This window comes from Podarcis muralis, chromosome 1 (genome assembly GCF_964188315.1).
Source record: "Podarcis muralis chromosome 1, rPodMur119.hap1.1, whole genome shotgun sequence".
NCBI classification, from domain to species: Eukaryota; Metazoa; Chordata; class Lepidosauria; order Squamata; family Lacertidae; genus Podarcis; species Podarcis muralis.
Window position 1 is genome coordinate 62,843,087 of NC_135655.1, and position 18,796 is coordinate 62,861,882.

At 41.3% G+C, this 18,796-nt stretch overlaps 1 protein-coding gene across 8 annotated transcripts in view; it reads left to right on the top strand.

Moving 5' to 3' along the window:
• Nucleotides 1–18,595, top strand: part of METTL15 (methyltransferase 15, mitochondrial 12S rRNA N4-cytidine) — a 98,525-nt gene extending 79,930 nt beyond the window's left edge. For 7 of the 8 annotated variants that reach the window (XM_077929813.1, XM_077929803.1, XM_077929817.1 and 4 more), the window contains 3 exons: nucleotides 4,112–4,303; nucleotides 6,463–6,641; nucleotides 17,779–18,595. In XM_077929813.1, coding sequence (XP_077785939.1) covers nucleotides 4,112–4,303; nucleotides 6,463–6,641; nucleotides 17,779–18,224 — 817 coding nt within the window. In that variant the 3' untranslated portion in view covers nucleotides 18,225–18,595. The remainder of the gene's footprint in view (nucleotides 1–4,111; nucleotides 4,304–6,462; nucleotides 6,642–17,778) is intronic. The other variant, XM_077929822.1, reaches the window with a different exon arrangement.
• Nucleotides 18,596–18,796: the final 201 nt, after the last annotated feature.

The window sequence follows — 18,796 nt, forward strand, 5'->3', positions numbered from 1 at the left end:
TCAGCAAGACCTCTGAATGACCATTAGTTGCTTTGGGTTGCTGCCATCAGGTCTATATGTTGTCACCAGAAATCTCTCAGCTGGTGTTTATGGCATAACACCAGTGCAAAAATCCCCTATATAAAAAACACTTTTGATGCTGGGTAGCAAAGTGGGGCAGGGGAGGTACTGATGCGTGTCTTTCTGTCCAAATCTCTCTCTCTCTCTCTCTCTCTCTCTCTCTCTCTCTCTCTCTCTCTCTCTCACACACACACACACACACACACAGAGCTCTTGAGATTAAAAAAAAAATTGGCCAAGAAAGCTGTAGTTTTGTTCAAGAAGTCAATGCAGCTTTCCTGAAAGTTTCCCAGACAAATGGGAAACTTAACGTCTGCAACCAGATCTGTTCCAGCTGACAGCTTAAAAGCTCAGCAGTAGTGACTGAAACAGTTGGATTACTTGGTACCTTGAATAGTATCCCAGGGTGTCCTAAATACAGTTCTCTTTCTGGTCATCCCCATATCCATAGTATCAAGCAATGTTTTGGTTAAGTCTTCTTTCTATTGGCTACTTGAACTGAGTTCTGACAAACCTGGATGAGAATTCTCTTGAACCTTCTTTCAATGTTCCCTTAACAATGCTGAATCTAAAGACCATGTTTTCTGGTGCCTGTTAATACCTTCTTCTGTGAACATCAGTAACAATGGAAAACCAGTTGAAGTGAATGCACCTAGAGGAACATTCCACTTGAGTGTTTCTCTGGTGCTAGAACTACAAGTTATGAGGGCCCCATTATAACATTAAACTGGAATGGCTGCTGCTTTGGGGTGAAGAAGGGGCATTTGCAGTTGGGAAGTGGTGGGCCTGTCCCTCCCTACCCCCCCTTTTTTTTGTTGCTTTGCAACATATCCTTCCCAAATAATTTTGCACAGTTTAGATTCTAGCCCCATCACAGATATGGGTGAAAAACTCTGGCTGAGGAGAAAACATTGGACAGGGAAAGGGTTAACTCCCCCTCACTTCTTTGCAAATCATCCCCTACTCTCACCATTTATCGGGAAATAAGTGGCTGGTTGCTTGTGCACTATCACTAGAAGACAAACCCCCTACACACACACACACACACACACACACACACACACACACACATGTATCACTGAAAATCAACCCAGTTGCTTTCCCCCGTTTGTTGTTGTTGTTTAGTCATTTAGTCATGTCCGACTCTTTGTGACCCCATGAACCAGAACACGCCAGCCACTCCTGTCTTCCACTGCCTCCCGCAGTTTGGTCAAACTCATGCTGGTAGCTTCGAGAACACTGTCCAACCATCTGGTCCTCTGTCGTCCCCTTCTCCTTGTGCCCTCTATCTTTCCCAACATCAGGGTCTTTTCCAGGGAGTCTTCTCTTCTCATGAGGTGGCCAAAGTATTGGTGTCTCAGCTTCACGATCTGTCCTTCCAGTGAGCACTCCGGGCTGATTTCCTTAAGAATGGATAGGTTTGATCTTCTTGCAGTCGATGGGACTCTCCCCTCCCCACCCCAAAAAAACCCCAAACCATGTACTCTTAGCTTTCTTTCTGTGCCAGTTTCTCCTCCCAATTTTTAAAAACATTCCCTGCCCCCCCCCAAGGGCTTGGTCTTTATTCAATAAAAATAATAATTGGAGCTGCTGTGTCAGAAAGTCAATGGCTGTAGAAGTTTTAGCCCTGTTCAACCCCATCCTGAATTGCTAGCTTTTGAGAGTAATCGCTATATAACAGCTGACTGAGCCCCTTTCCAAGCGAGTGTCCATGCAAATTGTCACTTGTACGCATACATGTTAACTATCTCACGGAAAAAAGCTGAATCTGTAAATAGACCTTTCTGTTTGAAGTTTGGAAATAAGCTTCTTTTTGAAAGCATTGACTTTTGGCATGTTCCTTACATTAAGCGAAACACTTTGGGTTGCTAGTGTTGGCAGCCGGCAGTTAACTGCTAAGATTAAGCAGCAAGTGACATGAATAGAATGCTGTGATTTGGGAATTACCTACCCTTGCTATGAACTGCCGAACAATAGCTGTGAAAGTGATTGTAGGTGCAAAGACCTGTCCCCGTCCCCACTTTATTTCTGTGGCTTTTACACAACAGGCAGTTAAAGCGGGAGCAACTGACATTTTAACAGCAATTTGTTTAAAATATTTCTTTAAAATGAAGAAGCCCTAATGCAAAGGAATTAGGAACAAAGGCAAAGGAAAGGAATGCAAAAGAATCAGTTGAATATTTCAGATAGCAGTTAGAAGGCCATTCAAGTGTGGATGCTATGCAAAATGGAGGGGGAAAGTGGCGAGGGACAAAAAAATTGTGTGTGTGTGTGTGTGTGTGTGTGTGTGTGTGTGTGTGGATATCTAAGATGGTTATGATAAAGTCAATGTTTGAAGTTATAAACCCTTGGGTTGTGAATTTCCTAAATGCCAATCCAATTTTATCATCATTACTATTCATCCTTGGACAGCTCACTTAAAATTGCATCCTTTGTCTCATACAGTTTCCCAATTGAAAAGTAGAAATACTACTACTCAAGGATTTTATGAGTCTTCTGGGGAAAGGGGTGAATTATGGAAAAATAATAATGTGCTAAGGACCTTGAATTGCTGCACATCCATTTTACTTTTTTCAGAGCTTAGATGTCATCAGATTTTCTTAACCAGACACAGATCAGTCTAGTTTTCCTCTGTGTGGGGTGGAACATAGTCTTTTTAAACTAAATAAATGGGAAATGATAACAAGACACCTTGAGAATGAAAAGTTGTGCTCTATTTCTGTTGGACATACCTTTCACTTGCTTGTCCATCCCTAATTGACACTTGTACCCCCTGACACATTCTGACAGGCCCCTGAACACCACATCATTCAATCCAATTTCCTTCCCACACACCCAACTTCTCAATTAATTGGTTGAAAAATGCCTCCACGTAGTCTCATTCAGGTATTGATCTGGCAGCAGTAGCAAGGCTGTTAATTTATGAGTAGACCTTTGGTGGTTAGGTTCATTGTGTACCTCTGGGAGTTATTTCATTCACCTTGGTGATCTTGACAAAATGTGTGCACCAGTTGAGGAAGCAATGTGTTCGCTTGGGACAATCACTGTTTCTCTTGATGTTGCAAGAGCTGTGCTTTGAATAAAGCAACAGGGTGGATTTAAGATATCAAACAGCAACTCTGAGTTTAATTTCCTTTTTTAGAACTAAAAAAAAGTTACACACCCATCTATTTTGACACATAAAGCAGCCATCTGTGGTCTTATTTTATATTGTTGTTGTTTAGTCGTGTCTGACTCTTCGTGACCCCATGGACCAGAGCATGCCAGGCACTTCTGTCTTCCACTGCCTCCCGCAGTTTGGTCAAACACATGCTGGTAGCTTCAAGAACACTATCCAACCATCTTGTCCTTTGCCGTCCCCTTCTCCTTGTGCCCTCCATCTTTCGCAACATCAGGGTCTTTTCCAGGGAGTCTTCTCTTCTCATGAGGTGGCTAAAGTATTGGAGCCTCAGCTTCATGATCTGTCCTTCCAGTGAACACTCAGGGCTGATTTCCTTAAGAATGGATAGGTTTGATCTTCTTGCAGGCCATGGGACTATCTAATATTAGGGGGGCCAGTCCACTGTCCCTCAGACCTTGGGGGGGGGGGGCGGACGGACTATATTTTGAAGAGAGAGAAAAATGAACGAATTCCTATGCCCCACAAATAACCCAGAGATGCATTTTAAATAAAAGCACACATTCTACTCATGTAAAAACATGCTGATTCCCAGACCGTCCGCGGGCTGGATTTAGAAGGCGATTGGGCCGGATCCGGCCCCCAGGCCTTAGTTTGCATACCCATGTTTTATATCATAGGGCACTAGTGTTGCATTTTAATTTTTTCATTGGTAGAACAAAGACTTAAACAGTTTTTGAACTTCTGTTAGGTTCTTATCCAAGTAAGCATACCAGATTGCAATGAGAGTAGACATCCCAGTCACAGTGCTGCTGACTTCGGATGAAGGAGTTGCTGATTATATGCATAGGGATCCAGGAGGAAATTAAGTTAAACATTGCTATCCTTCTGCTAACTATATATATATTATTTTCTCTTCTTTTTTTCTTGTAGGCAACAAATCCAAGCTCTTCTTGGACAGTTTAGTCAAGCAGAAGCCTTGTTAACCTTGGCTGGAGTGCAGCCAGGGAGTCTGGATGGAGTTCTTTTGGATGTTGGTTGCTCTTCGATGCAACTTGATACTCCAGAAAGAGGTTTTTCCCTAAGAAAAGATGGTCCTTTGGACATGAGGATGGATGGTGGCAGGTACATATTGATAAAACATTTCTTTCTTCAACAAGAAATCAATTTTTCACTAGCATGCTGAATTTAATTTCCTTTTCATGTTGCAGAGCTGTGATCAAATCCCCATATTTACCTCTGCATATACACCATAAATCATCTCCCCGCCCCCCATGGCAGAATACTTTCCCTAATGTTCAGTGTGTAGGCCTTAGTGCCAGTGTTTGTTTTGCTTATTGGCTTGTTACAAATGTTTGCAAACGCGTGGATTTTAAGTCTGGCATTTAAAATAGAAACTATGGTTGATGACAGCAGCAACAAACCATATGGAACACAGAACTGAAATGTATGTAAAAGATTCGCTGGAGTATGACCAATGAGGCAATTCCTATATAAGCATCTTTCCTCTCCTTTTGATTAGATCAATTATGCTTTTCTTCCAGGTGGTTTCTTGGAATTGTAAACAATAAAAACAAAAACTCCTTAAGCTTCTGAATTAAAACTGACTTCAAGGCATTGCCCATTATGAAATGGCCCCACATAGATAACTGTTGCCTACTAGTGTCAGTGTGGAAGACTGGAGTATTACGTTGTGTGGCTGTACATTTTACTGAATGTATAGCAACTGTGTATAACCTGCCAAGTGTCTTCAACAATAAATACACTTCATTAAAAAGTATTCGAGAATCAGTATTGCATTGAGCCTACTGTTAGATGAGCCAAGTGGAACATCTATAGTTTACAATGGCAATGAGCTAGTACAATTCCAATGGCTTCAGTACTGGCAGAACTTTGGTGTCTGATGCACAGACTGATAGAGCAGATAGAATGAATGAATACATTAGAGACCACTTTTAAAGATTTTAGTCAAAAAATATTTCCAGAAGCTCTGTATATAAAAATCAGCAGAGTGTTTGTGGTATTACAAATGCAAATTAATATAGCCAGGAAAAGCATAGCCTAAGCCAAGATCCTTATAAATTATACTTGAAATCAGTCATGTATATTTCTCTTAAGAATGATTAACCATTAAATGAGATTGCTAAGGGGCTTGACAGATTTCCTGTCACTCAAAGCACAATCAACCCCTGACCGCCAAAAGAAAGAAAGAAATATGCTTTAGTCCTGTTGAAATTTCATAACAGTGTGTGTGTGGTTGGTTGTTTTTTTAATGGGGTAAAATGAAATAATCCAAATAAAGAAGCAATACAAATAATAATTTTTGATTCAATGGTCTCCTACTTTGCAGTTTCTGGGAGATCTATAATTCTGAAGATCCTCCCCGCCCCCTGCACTTTGGAACAGTGCTGGGGGAAAATCTTAAAGCACACAAACTTCTTTGCCTCACAACTTTTATCTGGTGTCTAAATTGTCACATTGGTTCAGGTCAATAAATCTCGCTTAAGTTTGTACTATTGTACAACCTGATTGTACTGTTTCTTGTGGATTTGGGTGGTCTAATGTTTATAACAAAATCCCTTGCCTGTGATGAGCACACAGGACTCTGAATCAGTCTCTGCTGCTGCTGATACATAAAATCCCTCACATCATTCCAAAAAGGCAAATGAAAGAAATGCTGGTTTCTCCCTTATGTTCTGGGAGTGTTATCCAGGCTGATCGTTTCTACTACCTTTCTTCTAAAAGAGAGACCATTTCTGAATTGAGAGACCTTTAAGTGATCGTTAAATACCTCACAGAAGATCATTTTTCATAACACCAGATGTGAGGGAAAAGGTCACAGAGATTAAGGTTCTCTTTTTTTTATCAGGAAATAGATCAGGCAATGTGATGTCTTGGAAAAATATCTGCTTATAAAATGAGTTCATCTCCTGGCATTATACAAGCCAAGGCAGCCTTAGCAGTGTTTTGTCTTTCGAATTTTATTTGAGCTACTGCTATAATGTTAAAGTTTATGATAAAAGGCATCTCAACTACTCTTTATAGCTAATTAATGTTAGGAGGTAGGGTTGGAGGGAGAAAGCCTCCATGTGAATTAATAAGAGGTGATTTACAAGATAGGAGCTATTTCTGCTTTAAAATGATCTCTGCCTCTTATTGAGAAATCTCAGAAGCACTTGCATGCAGTGAATGTGTGTTTGACTTTATGTCTCAATGCTGTGAAGCTTCACCCCTTGTCAATGAAAGCTGACGTCAGTGAACTAATTGGCTGTTCTTGTGCGTAGGTATCCTGACATGCCCACCGCTGCTGATGTTGTGAATGCTTTAGATCAACAGGCACTTGCGTCCATCCTGAGAACATACGGGGAGGAGAGGCACGCCAAGAAAATAGCTTCAGCAGTTGTTCAGGCACGCAGCATCTACCCCATCACCAGGACTCAGCAGCTTGCCAGCATTGTTGCAGGTACCCTCATTAATTCCGAGCAGTGTCTGAGAGAGAGAAAATATTAATCCACAAAGTCCCAGAGGGATCTATTTGTACTTGAAATCATGCAAGATCTAATCCTGTCTATCCTGCTCTGATGTCAGCTATTTTTCCATATGCTCTATCTTTTTTATATTGTTGGATGCTGATTAGTTTAATAATAGACTTTACACGAAGACGTTTTTAATTTTGCCTACCAAGGTGAAACCCTGGATGACAAAAACAAAGGATCTGTTTTATCGCTATTGTTGAGAAGCGTTCAGTTACCCGAAACAACAAAGCTTCTGTCTTAATTTCACACAATTGGATGTAGTTGCGAAGGAAGAAGAAGCAATTGCCCACCTAGTAAAATAACGGTCTACTAGCTGATTTCTCTATTCGGTAGAAATAGGTTGCGGTCCAACATGGCATAATCACTGAGTCTTCCCCATTCTCTGCTCCCCACTGCAGCCATCTGCACACCCAAAAATATACCCTGAAGGATTGGATGACCCAGCAGAGCAGATTTGGGGGGGGGGGGATATGAGAGGCTGGAGAGGGGGGAAAACAGAAATCCTGTTGCCCAAGTGGATTTCCATTGCACACACAGGTAGATACTGATTTTAAAAAGTAAAGGACCCCTGGACAATTAAGTCCAGTCAAAAGTGACTATGGGGTTTCGACACTCATCTTGTTTTTCAGACTGAGGGAGCCGGCATTTGTGCACAGACAGCTTTCCAGGTCATGTTACCAGCATGACTGAACCGCTTCTGGCACAACAGAACACCGTGACGGAAACCAGAGTTCACGGAAATGCCGTTTCCCTTCCCGCCACAGCGATGCCTATTTATCTACTTGCACTAGTGTGCTTTCACACTGCTAGGTTGGCAGGTACTGCTCAGACTAATGAAATATTTCACTGATGCTAACAAGGTGAATTTGGGAGGGCTTATTGAGGCATACAATCTTGGCAGCTGTTTCCAGAAACCTTCCAGATTCCTAAAGGACCATCTAAAGGTAAAGGTAAAGCTACCCCTGCCCGTAAGGGCCAGTCTTGCCAGACTCTAGGGTTGTGCGCTCATCTCACTCTATAGGCCGGGAGCCAGCGCTGTCCGCAGACACTTCCGGGTCACGTGGCCAGCATGACAAGCTGCATCTGGCGAGCCAGCGCAGCACACGGAACCCCGTTTACCTTCCCGTTGGTAAGCGGTCCCTATTTATCTACTTGCACCCGGGGGTGCTTTCGAACTGCTAGGTTGGCAGGCGCTGGGACCGAACGACGGGAGTGCACCCCGCCGCGGGGATTCGAACCACCGACCATGCGATCGGCAAGTCCTAGGCGCTGAGGTTTTACCCACAGCACCACCCGCGTCCCTCAAGGACCATCTGCTCCTCCTTAAATCTGCCTGGACTTTTAAGGTGGGTCTCAGAGTACTTATTCAAAGTCCCTCCACTATCTTAAGTAAAGTGGCTGTTGATCAAAGACAGGTCCTTTTCAGTTCTGGTACCTTGCCTTGGAATTACTTTCCCAGAGAGGTTTGCCTAGCGCCATCTTTGTTTTTCATGGTGCCACATGAAAAACCTTTAACCAAGACTTTCTGTTTTTTAACTTCTTGCTGCATTTTTAAAAAAATAACTTCTCATTAATGCTGATTTTTAAATTTACTTTATAAGCCTTTCTGAGAACTTCAGCTGAAAAACAGCTTCCAAATAAGTTGTGGTCCATTTCTTATGGATTCTTGAGCAAACAGTGATGCCTGCCTCTATCTGGGTGCATGGAGAACTTGCAGTGCACAACAATGCCATCTTTCAACTATTTCACTGTGGAAGTTTTTAACGAGTTGAGTGAGTGAACACTCTCATTTTTGTATCATTTGGCCAAAGAAGGCATCACATGAACACGTGACAGTTTGCTAAATTCAGCCATCATCATGTTCCTAGGAGTGTTGTGAATGAATATAGGAAGCTGCTTTTTACTGTATCAGACCATTGATCCATCAAGCCCAGTCTACACTGACTGGCAACAGCTTTCTAGGGTTTCTGGCAGTAACTTTCTCACCTGTGCTAGTTCAGGTTCTTGCAAGTGAAGGTGCCAACGGTAGATTTTTTGCAGACAGCATATGTATGCCACTGCACTTTGGCTCCTAGAGAAAGCTGTTTTGTCTTTGTATCCCAGGATAGAAGTTCTTCGCTATAGTTTCTATCAGGTGGTCAATACAGTTTTATCTGGAAGGTTACACATTGCAGTGAGCAAACCAAAGTGAGTAATTAGAATTGTTAAATTTTGAGGATGCTTGGTGGTATAGATGAGCTGTCAGACGGTATAGATTGCCTTTAAGCCTTTTCCTAAGTCCACAGTTACATGACTGTGACAACTCTGATACAGCAAGAACAATGATTCACAAGATTCAGTAAAAGACCTCTTAAATTTTACAGGGGCATGTTTGCAGTGCTACCCTTACTATAACTCATCCACCGTTTAAGGAATGGCCATAGAGACTTCATAAATTTCAACTGTAATGTGTTCAAACCATCCTGGTAAACTGTAAAGTTTACCTCTCCCCTTTGATACGTTATTCTGCCTGGTCATTAAGGTCTTTGGAGGAGTCATTGTTAGTGGTCTCTGATGGCTCAAATGCACAACTGGTACCCATTAGGAGCTGTGCATTCAGGTATTATGGGCCCCATCCTGTTGAACTTCAAGTGCCTACTTTTTTATTCCAGTAGGCATTTTAACTGTATTGTGATTTTAAGGTTTCAATTTATTTTTTGTCTGTACTGAGTACACCACTTAGTGACAAGTGTAGTTAAGCAGTATATAAATTGCCAGTATAAATAATTTCTCTGCAAAGAAGCAGGAAAAAGTTCCACCAGCATAAGATCAAACTTCTTGGCCAGATAGCTAAAACATTTTCTGAACCTTTTCATCATCCCTGGGGCAGGACAATACAGAGCAAGGACCATTTGCAGAATACTTTGGATATGTGCCACTTTACACTGAGGCCATTCTAAAGGTTTTGCATTGAAATATAAAGGTAATACATAAAATGTCTTTCCCCTTCCCAGTCAGCAACCCTGCATTCTCAGAGCACAAAGTACCTGTCCAGACAAATACCTTTACAATTACCCTATTTGCCCCAACAATGGTCTGAGGATGAAATGGCAGGGATCATGCCTAAGGTAAACGTTTTATTGGCTGTCAAGGTGCAGAGACTATAGAAACTTGGGCAATCCAAAACTACTGAAGAATGGACATTGCCATCTGCTGGTTGATCATTTATCGCAGAATAGGAGGTGTCCCTTAAACTTTCAATACTTGATTCTGTGCTTATACATGAAGCAAACTCTCTTGTAAAACTTTAACTCAACTTTACATTCAAAGGGCTAATGGAAAGACCTGTGCTGTTGCTGTGTATTATTATTATTAAATAGATTGGTACGCTACCTTTTCAGAATTGTTTGAAGTGGCTTTGAATAAATGACAGTAAAAACCACGCACCCCACGGACACATACATAACTGCAAAAGCTAAAGACTGCACAGAGAAGGTAAAACAGTTGCAGTAAAGTTCCAGTACTGAAAACAGCAATACAGTCATACCTTGGAAGTCGAACAGAATCTGTTCTGGAAGTCCGTTCGACTTCCAAAACGTTTGGAAACCAAATCTCAGCTTCTGATTGGCCCCGCCGGACTTTCGGGTTCCAAAAGAACATTTGCAAACCGGAACAATCACTTCTGGGTTTGCAGCGTTTGGGAGCCAAAACGTCCGAGTTCCAGGGCGTTCGACAACCAAGATACAACTGTATACAGGATTATAAAATGCCTGGTTGGATAAAAAGTTTTTACCTGTGCCTGAGAGGTAAGGGCTGTAGGCATCAGGCACTGTGAAGGAAGGGAGGGAGCATTCCAGTTACTCCCCAAGCAGGAGGACTCAGTGAAGAATCCTACCGTATACAGTGGTACCTCGGCTTAAGTACTTAATTCGTCCGTTCTTAACCTGAAACGGTTCTTAACCTGAAGCTCCACTTTAGCTAATGGGACCTCCTGCTGCTGCCGCGCCGCCACTGCGCGATTTCTTTTCTCATCCTGAAGCAAAGTTCTTAACCTGAGGTAATATTTCTGGGTTAGGGGAGTCTGTAACCTGAAGCGTATGTAACCTGAAGCATATGTAACCCGAGGTACCACTGTACATTCAAAGCACAAACAGGGCTTGAGAAATCTCTCTCCCAAATATAGGGCTCTCTAGGTAAACGCCAGCACTCTGAATTGCACTCAAAACACACAGGAATTCATTGACGCCATTTCAGAATTGGGACGAGATTGTTTCACATAATCCATGCCACTCCGCTGCCGAGCAGATGCATTTTTATTTTTGAACCAACTGAAGGCTCTGACAGGTCTTCAGGAGCAGCCCCCTATACAGTGCCTGCTAGTAGTCAATCCCAGATGTTACGAGTTGCCAGGCCCCCTCTGTCTGTGTGGTGCTGCCGCCGCTTTGGGCAATACAGTAAGGGCGAGGTGTGACAGCACTCCCAAACCTACATCGAAAACAAGGGCAGATGGGCCTTTTACAAAGGCAGAAATCTCAGCACTGCAGGCCCTCCAGGATTTCTTTATCTTTATTGCTGTTGCTCAGTTGTTTTGCATTTTGTTTTTCTTTGTTCCTGTGGAAGGGAAGGTCGTCCCTTTGTAATCATTAGTCAGATTATATAAGATGGGTAGTAGTCACTACTAAACTACTGTGCTGGACTAGTGACACAGTCTTTTATCCTACTCATTCGCAAGTCGTAGTCATGAGCCCTGATACATCTGCTAACATCTAGGTGTTGTCTAATGATACAAAAAGATTGGACATCTCAGTGTACCTATTGTGTTCTTCCCCAGGGCCAAACCAAGCCATTTTACTGCCTAAGGCAAAGGGCAAAATAGTCTCCTCATTCCATGTACAGAAGCTGACTGGACTTGCAGTTGAATCTTACTTCACTTCTGACAATGAAATATGTCTGCCAGTATATCTGAGCGCAGCAGGCTAGTTTAGGGGTGTATGATGCCACAGTGACACAGAGGGAAATGGCCAGGGGGCTCAGGTAACTGCCCCCTAGTAACTGCTGCCTGAGGCAAGTTCTCACTCCGACTAATGGTAGGATTGGCCCTGTTCTTCCCCCAACTCCTTCTGATCTTTCCTTTTGGTGGCTGGTGTTCCTTGCTACCTGATAGCTTTCGTGACTTTTTTCCACTTGCTTTCATTTAGATTTGTGACTTGTTCACAGACAAGTAAGATTATGTAAGCCTTTAAGATTCTCTTGATGAGAACATAAGTTTATGGGCCAAAAAGGCAATTAAAAAGAATCTTGGTAGGTAAATCTAGTTTATCCAGATCTATCTAAGTTCACAGACACTTAACTAATGTCTTGAAATATGTAATATTGCTTGAGTTTCAGATGGATATATGATATACATCCACATTTATTAAGAAAGCCTAGACAAAAGGACATAAGCTGCGTCATTGAAACTTATTAAATGTGATTCAGATCCAACAGGAAATTCCTGTAAACAGGTGCCCGCTCAGAATTAATTTTTGAAGTCTGCCACACACTCTTTCTCACAGGGGACTTGAATGCTGCCCATTGGCAGGCACTGCACGTTGCTAATTTCATTCTGAAGCTTAAAGTTTCAATGCATTTTAACATGTGAATCTATTAGATTTTCAATAGTGTAAGCAACATCAGGGTATCCCAAAACTAAAAAAGGATAATTTCTCTCCTTGGGATTTTAAATCATTCATCTTGCCAGAAGCATGGGTTTTTTTATGAATGAAATTATTTTGCATGCTTCCCATACAAATTTTGTTCTATTATTATCCGTAGTAAAGCCTGTTACCAAGCAAGATTTTTCTACCATTGGCAGTTCTTTTTTTGTGGAAAGGTCAGAACATGATGGATTCCCCCCACCCCCCGGATCCACAAATGTTCCTCCGTTTAAATGATTAAGAATGAAATAACATACATCTCTTCCTGGCTGGGCTAGTCCAATTAAAACAGGATAGAAGGAATACACTGCTAAATTCTTTCTGTTGTTTTTTCTCCTGGCAGACCCCAGCAGAGATAAACATATTTATTTAAAATTTTTGTACCTACTTTTCCCAAGAATAGTCAAGACAGCTTACAACATCATTATTAAAACAATGAAACACTAAACAAACATTACAAAACTTAAGGGGCATAAAACAGTGAGCTAAAGCATAATCTATAAAAACGTCCTTGTAAAAGCAGCAAAAGATGATGATTATAACCGACACTACATCTTTGTAGCAGAAAAAGCATCTTAGCCAGAGGCTTTTCTAAGAAGGATGATCTTTGCCAGCCACCAAAATGCCAAGACAAGGTTTCCTAGGAAGGGAATTCTGGAACCTTGGCATGACTACAATGAGGTCTCCCTGGTCACAGTCAGAAGGATATTATGTATAGGATATGAGAACCTATGATGATGATCTTAATAAAGCAAGTAGGTTCATACAAGAAAAAGTAGTTCTTTGGATATACTGGCCCAAATCATGCATGGCTTTACAGGTCATTAATAGAATTTTGAATTGGGGACCGAAACAAACTAGAAGCCAGTGCTGATGCTTGTGATAGGTAGCTCCCATTAACAAATGCGGCTGTCATATTCTGGATCAGTTGTAAGTTTATGGATATTTTTTCAAAGGCAACCTAGTAGGCTGCATTCCAGTAGTCTAGATATGATGTAACTAAGAAAGATATTCCCATAGCCAGTCAACAATCTCCAGGAATGGGAATATTTGGTGCAGCAACCTAAGGTGAGCAAAAGCATTCCATTGAGAACATTTTGTGTTCTTAAGGGAAGTAAAATCCCAACGAACACTAATTAAATCATGGATCAACAGTCTTATGGACCCATGAGACCTGTCTTGTCTAGACTAGGCTTCAGTTTGGTAGCCCACATCCAGTCCATTACTGTCCCGGGCACTTATTTACAATGGCAATAGTATCTATAGATGGAAAGTTCTAAATCTCTGAATGGTTTCATGTAAGATGGAACCCTGAGGGGAAGCCAGAGGCCAATGGGTAATGTGTTGAGAAGAGTTCTCCCACCACCACCTTTTGCAGTCAACTGTCCCGGACCTGAATAACATTTTAAAGCAAAGTCCCACTTTTGCTAAGCGATTCAGATGGATATCATGGTATTTAAAGCTGCTGACAGATCTAGTACAACTGATAGGTATGTACGTCTTGGCAAAGGTCATCAGTCATTGAGACTGGGGCTGTTTCCATTCCAATATTAGGCCTAAATATAGAAAATCCACATCTAGAACTGAAAGGCCTAAATATAGAAAGGCCTCCTAAAACCTGAGCACCTTTCTCAGGGATGGAATGTTTGAGTCCAGCTGGAATTTATCCTACTTGGTAGAACCAAGAGGGAGCTGCTTCAGAAGTGTTTGAAGAAGCCTGTTTTAAGTTTACAGGAACCACATCATTAACCACCCTTCCACTCAGCTAGTCTGCCTCTAGCTGTTCATGAAAACTTGGAAGGACAAGGGTTGAGTGTGCACATGATCAGCTTCTTTTGTATACCTCCCCAGGCTACATAAATATTGAGAAATATCCAACAAAACTAAACAAGAAAATGTGAAAGGTGCATCTATGGACTCTTCCCAAGCTCTGGTGTTTAAGTTGAAACAAGCATGAGCAGTTCAATCCACTAAGCGCCTGGTAGATTGGTAACAGCAAGCCACCAAGCGGTCATCATTTCATTCTTGATGGTCCAGATGACTACCTGAGAAAGATCTAATCTATCATGAGCTTTCTGCCACAGTCACTCTGTTCATTCCTAAGAATAAATTGTACCTTGATTTTTCATTTGCTTGCTCAGGGTGGCTAATCTAGATGTCATCCCCATCAGCTCTGTAGACCACCATGGGGCATGCATTGCTCGATTAGCTGCAAGAAAGCTTCAGTGACAACCATTTGTAGAACAGCTATTCTGGATCCAAGATATAGAGCATGTTCTTTCCTTGTAGATGTTTTATCTGTTGTTGGACCTGCCAGTTCAGTAATTCAAATTTAAAGTTGTGATAGGCAGATGAAATCCAATACTGATTATGTTCTTGATGAGAGGTGATGTTACCTTTGTTGTTATTGTTTAGTCGTTTAGTCATGTCCAACTCTTTGTGACCCCATGGACCAAAGCACGCCAGGCACTCCTGTCTTCCACTGCCTCCCGCAGTTTGGTCAAACTCATGCTAGTAGCTTCAAGAACACTATCCAACCATCTCGTCCTCTGTCGTCCCCTTCTCCTTGTGCCCTCAATCTTTCCCAGCATCAGGGTCTTTTCCAGGGAGTCTTCTCTTCTCATGATGTGGCCAAAGTATTGGAGCCTCAGCTTCACGATCTGTCCTTCCAGTGAGCACTCAGGGCTGATTTCCTTCAGAATGGATAGGTTTGATCTTAACTAGGCTGCCCCAAAGGAGGTGTGAGGAAGCAATTCCTTCCCTATGGGAATTGCCAAGCCAGGCAAAATGCATAAGAACCCTGGTGGATCAAACCAAGGATCCATCTAGTTTAGTATTCTGTTTACATGAGTAGTTTACATGAGTAGTCAGCTGGATGTTTCTAGGAAGGCCACAAGTAGAGAGAGACCCAGGAGTGGTTCCTTGCTTGTGAGGGCATGACTTCACAATTTTCTTCTTAAGGAACAAGGGACGTGCACAAAGGAGAGATTTCCCTTCGTATTCAGGTTTTAAGCACATTGTTTCATCTTTATCAAAGAATACCATAAGAGCATTGACCACACTGATACTGTTTATAGTTACTCATTTAAGTGCTTACCACAGTGAGCTTTACAGAATATGGAAGAATTGCTTTTTTCATTAAGATGAAGGATTTAACCTATAAATGAAGGTATATTTTTAGATTTATTCGACATAAGGAGACATATGTCTTGCCATATATCTTTTTCCCCAGATCTCTTTACTTGGCTCAGGTGTCGGCCTTCTATACACAGTGTGCTGAATTTTCCTTTTGTCTGTTTCTTTATTCTATCCAAGTACATAAAACAAGAGACTGGATGCCATAAATACATCCAAGATCATAAATAACGTGTGTTAACAAAAAAAAAGTTCCTAGCTGATTCTTCCATTTGCTTTTAACTTGTAGGCAAGTGGAAGATGACAATACATGCTTTCATGTAAATGCCTAGGATCCGTTTTGTGGAGCCAAAGGGGCAGAGAGGATAGTCTGGAAGGCAGAGTGACTGAAGATCCATCATTCCCTTGATTTCAAAGTGGTGTGTGATGTGGTGGGTGGGATGGCCTGCTTTGCCAAAAAAAATTAGAAGAAAGCAATCCCTCTGTTTGTGCAGATGTGGTTCATTTGCTCTGCTGGATTACAGCCACCACCTTTGGTGAATACGTAACCCGTGGATCAGGGGACATCATTTTATAGCTCCTTTAACCAATTTAAACATTATTTCAGATTCATGGCTGCCATTGGAAATGGTTTCTGCGGGATTGTGGCTTTACAGCTGCAGTGATGTTCAAGTCTGCTTCCATTATGGGTTGGTTAGACTGCATTTCAAGCAGCCATGCTGCAGCACTGCTGGTTCCAAAGATGTGAGGCGCCAGTGTGGATGCATAACAGGCAATGTGGCAGAACAATGTAGGAAGCAGATTCAAATGTTGCAGCAACTGGAATTAGATGAGTAGCAGTGAAAAGAGCAGGGAGTGCTTGCTATGTTTTCTCTTACATACAAACATGGCATTATTATATAAATTAATACACTATTGCAGTGCAAAAACTTGGATTGCCACAGCCTGAAACAATATGGGTCTTAAATATTTTGCCTCACAGATATTGAAAATTAAAAAATTGTCCAGTAGCACCTTAGATACCAACTTAAGTTTGTTCTGGGTATAAGCTTTTGTGTGCATGCACACCTGTTGACGAATGACCTGGTCTGAATAGAGATATTGGATTCTTGTCTCACTACACATGCTAAAGCAGTGTTTGGTCATCTGCATACTATCCCTTGCTTTTTCCTGTAGGACTAAATGCAGTCGTTAACAGTCGTCCACAGGTTTACCATACCCATTGAGTCAATCACCCATCTCCTACTACCCTTCTGAGAAAAACCCCACCGCACCCTCCCACTATATATAAGGGTCTGGTGACTTCTGTTTCAGTGTATCTGAAGAAGTGTGCATGCACACGAAAGCTTATACCCAGAACAAACTTAGTTGGTCTCCAAGGTGCTACTGGACAATTTTTTTAATTATTATTATTATTTATTTTGACTGTGTCAGACCAACCTTCTGACTACCTGAATCTAGATTTTGAAAATGATACCATACTTGTCAGTTTAGACAAATCAAAATACCTGATTTTTTGTCAATTGAACCATGATGATGGGAAGCAAGTGATAGTTTAAAGATGAACAAAGATAAATGTGGCAGTATTTAGGGGGGAATATTTGTATGCAAACAGAACATCTATTTATATTTCACCTACGAATAGATTGTGATATCAATTCTCAATATTCGTGCATAAGAAAACCTGAACATCAGCTGACACTGAATGGACTCTGTAGGATGCCAGATAGGACAGAGGAGGCTGCCTAACAGCCTGATGAGTTCAGTCTTCCAGTAGGGAAAAAAATATTGAATTAGGTCCTTCTAACTCATGTATGTGTAGAAATATGAGAAAAACATTTTGATGTCAATGATTATTTATTGACAGTGCTATGTGGGAATAAGTAAAGTTATTAGTATATCTCCTAATTCTATATACTAAGAAACCCCCCCCCCCCCCGGCAAAAAAACTTCACAGTTCTGACCACTTCTCAGTTTGCCCCAGTAACACTAACATTGATTAGAAATGATGGAAATAAGGATGGCATTTTTATATTGGCCAAAGACATTTGATTAACCTGCAGGATTCGGAGGCCGCTAACTTCTGGCCACAAGACTTCTAAAATGTTGAAAAGTACCATTAAATATCAGCATTTACAAATTCTAGCACTAATATAGTTAAGAGTAAAAATAAAGGGGAGTAGAGAATGATCATTTGGGAGTTCATTGCTACTGAAGAGTTATAATTTAATTCATTCTCTTTTATTCATAACAGGTGCTTTCCCAGACGCAGCTTTGTATGCTCGAAAAGACTTGCTTCACAGACCAACGCATGTTGCTACCAAAACGTTCCAAGCCTTGCGCATATTTGTCAACAATGAGCTGCACGAACTATTTGCGGGGCTAAAGGCAGCCGAGAAGTTTCTAAAACCAGGGGGGCGACTTGTAGCAATTTCTTTCCATTCGTTAGAAGATCGTATCATAAAGCGGTTTCTTCATGGAATAGATTTATCAGAAAAATTCAATCTCAGTGTCAGGCAGAAGATCAGGCAAGTGGAGAAGAATTCTTCAGAGAATGAGGAGGAGGATGAATTGTCCAGTGGAACTTCTAACTCAAGATGGACCTCAATACAGAAGAAAGTGGTCACTCCCCAAGCTAAGGATATTAAAGATAATCCAAGAGGACGCTCAGCAAAGCTAAGAGCAGCTATTAAGATGTAAACATTTTTTCAAACAGCAAATTTGTAGCATTTTTAAAAAGTTAGCCACACATTGTTCCTACTTCACTAATTAAATCAGAATGCCAAAGAAGGGAACGCCACATGACTAAACAACCTTTTTGCTGCATTGCTACAGAAAAATATCTTCCACATATACAGATTAAAGGACAAGAATTATGTTAGGTTCTATATAGCTCACCATGATAATATTAATTAATATCTAAAATACAGGTACATATATTTTAAATATGCCTACTTTCCCCTATAACAGCAAATGCACAGCCATGTGCTATGTAGCTGTATTCGTTTTTATATATGTTTTTCTTGTAAATTGCATTTATGAGAAGGGGTTAATAAACAAATTAGGGTTAATGAGTCGGCTCAGATTCAGAGTGTTAAACAAGTCAAGCTGTGGTTTTTTGATGCATCCAAATGGACCAATAGGCAATGGTATGGGCTGAACCAGAAACCTAGCAATATGATTCTAAAAGAATCCACTGCAAATCCTAAAATGATGTATTGTGGCTCAGAGCTGCATGTGAATATTGATTCCATACCTAACAAAAGCAAGTC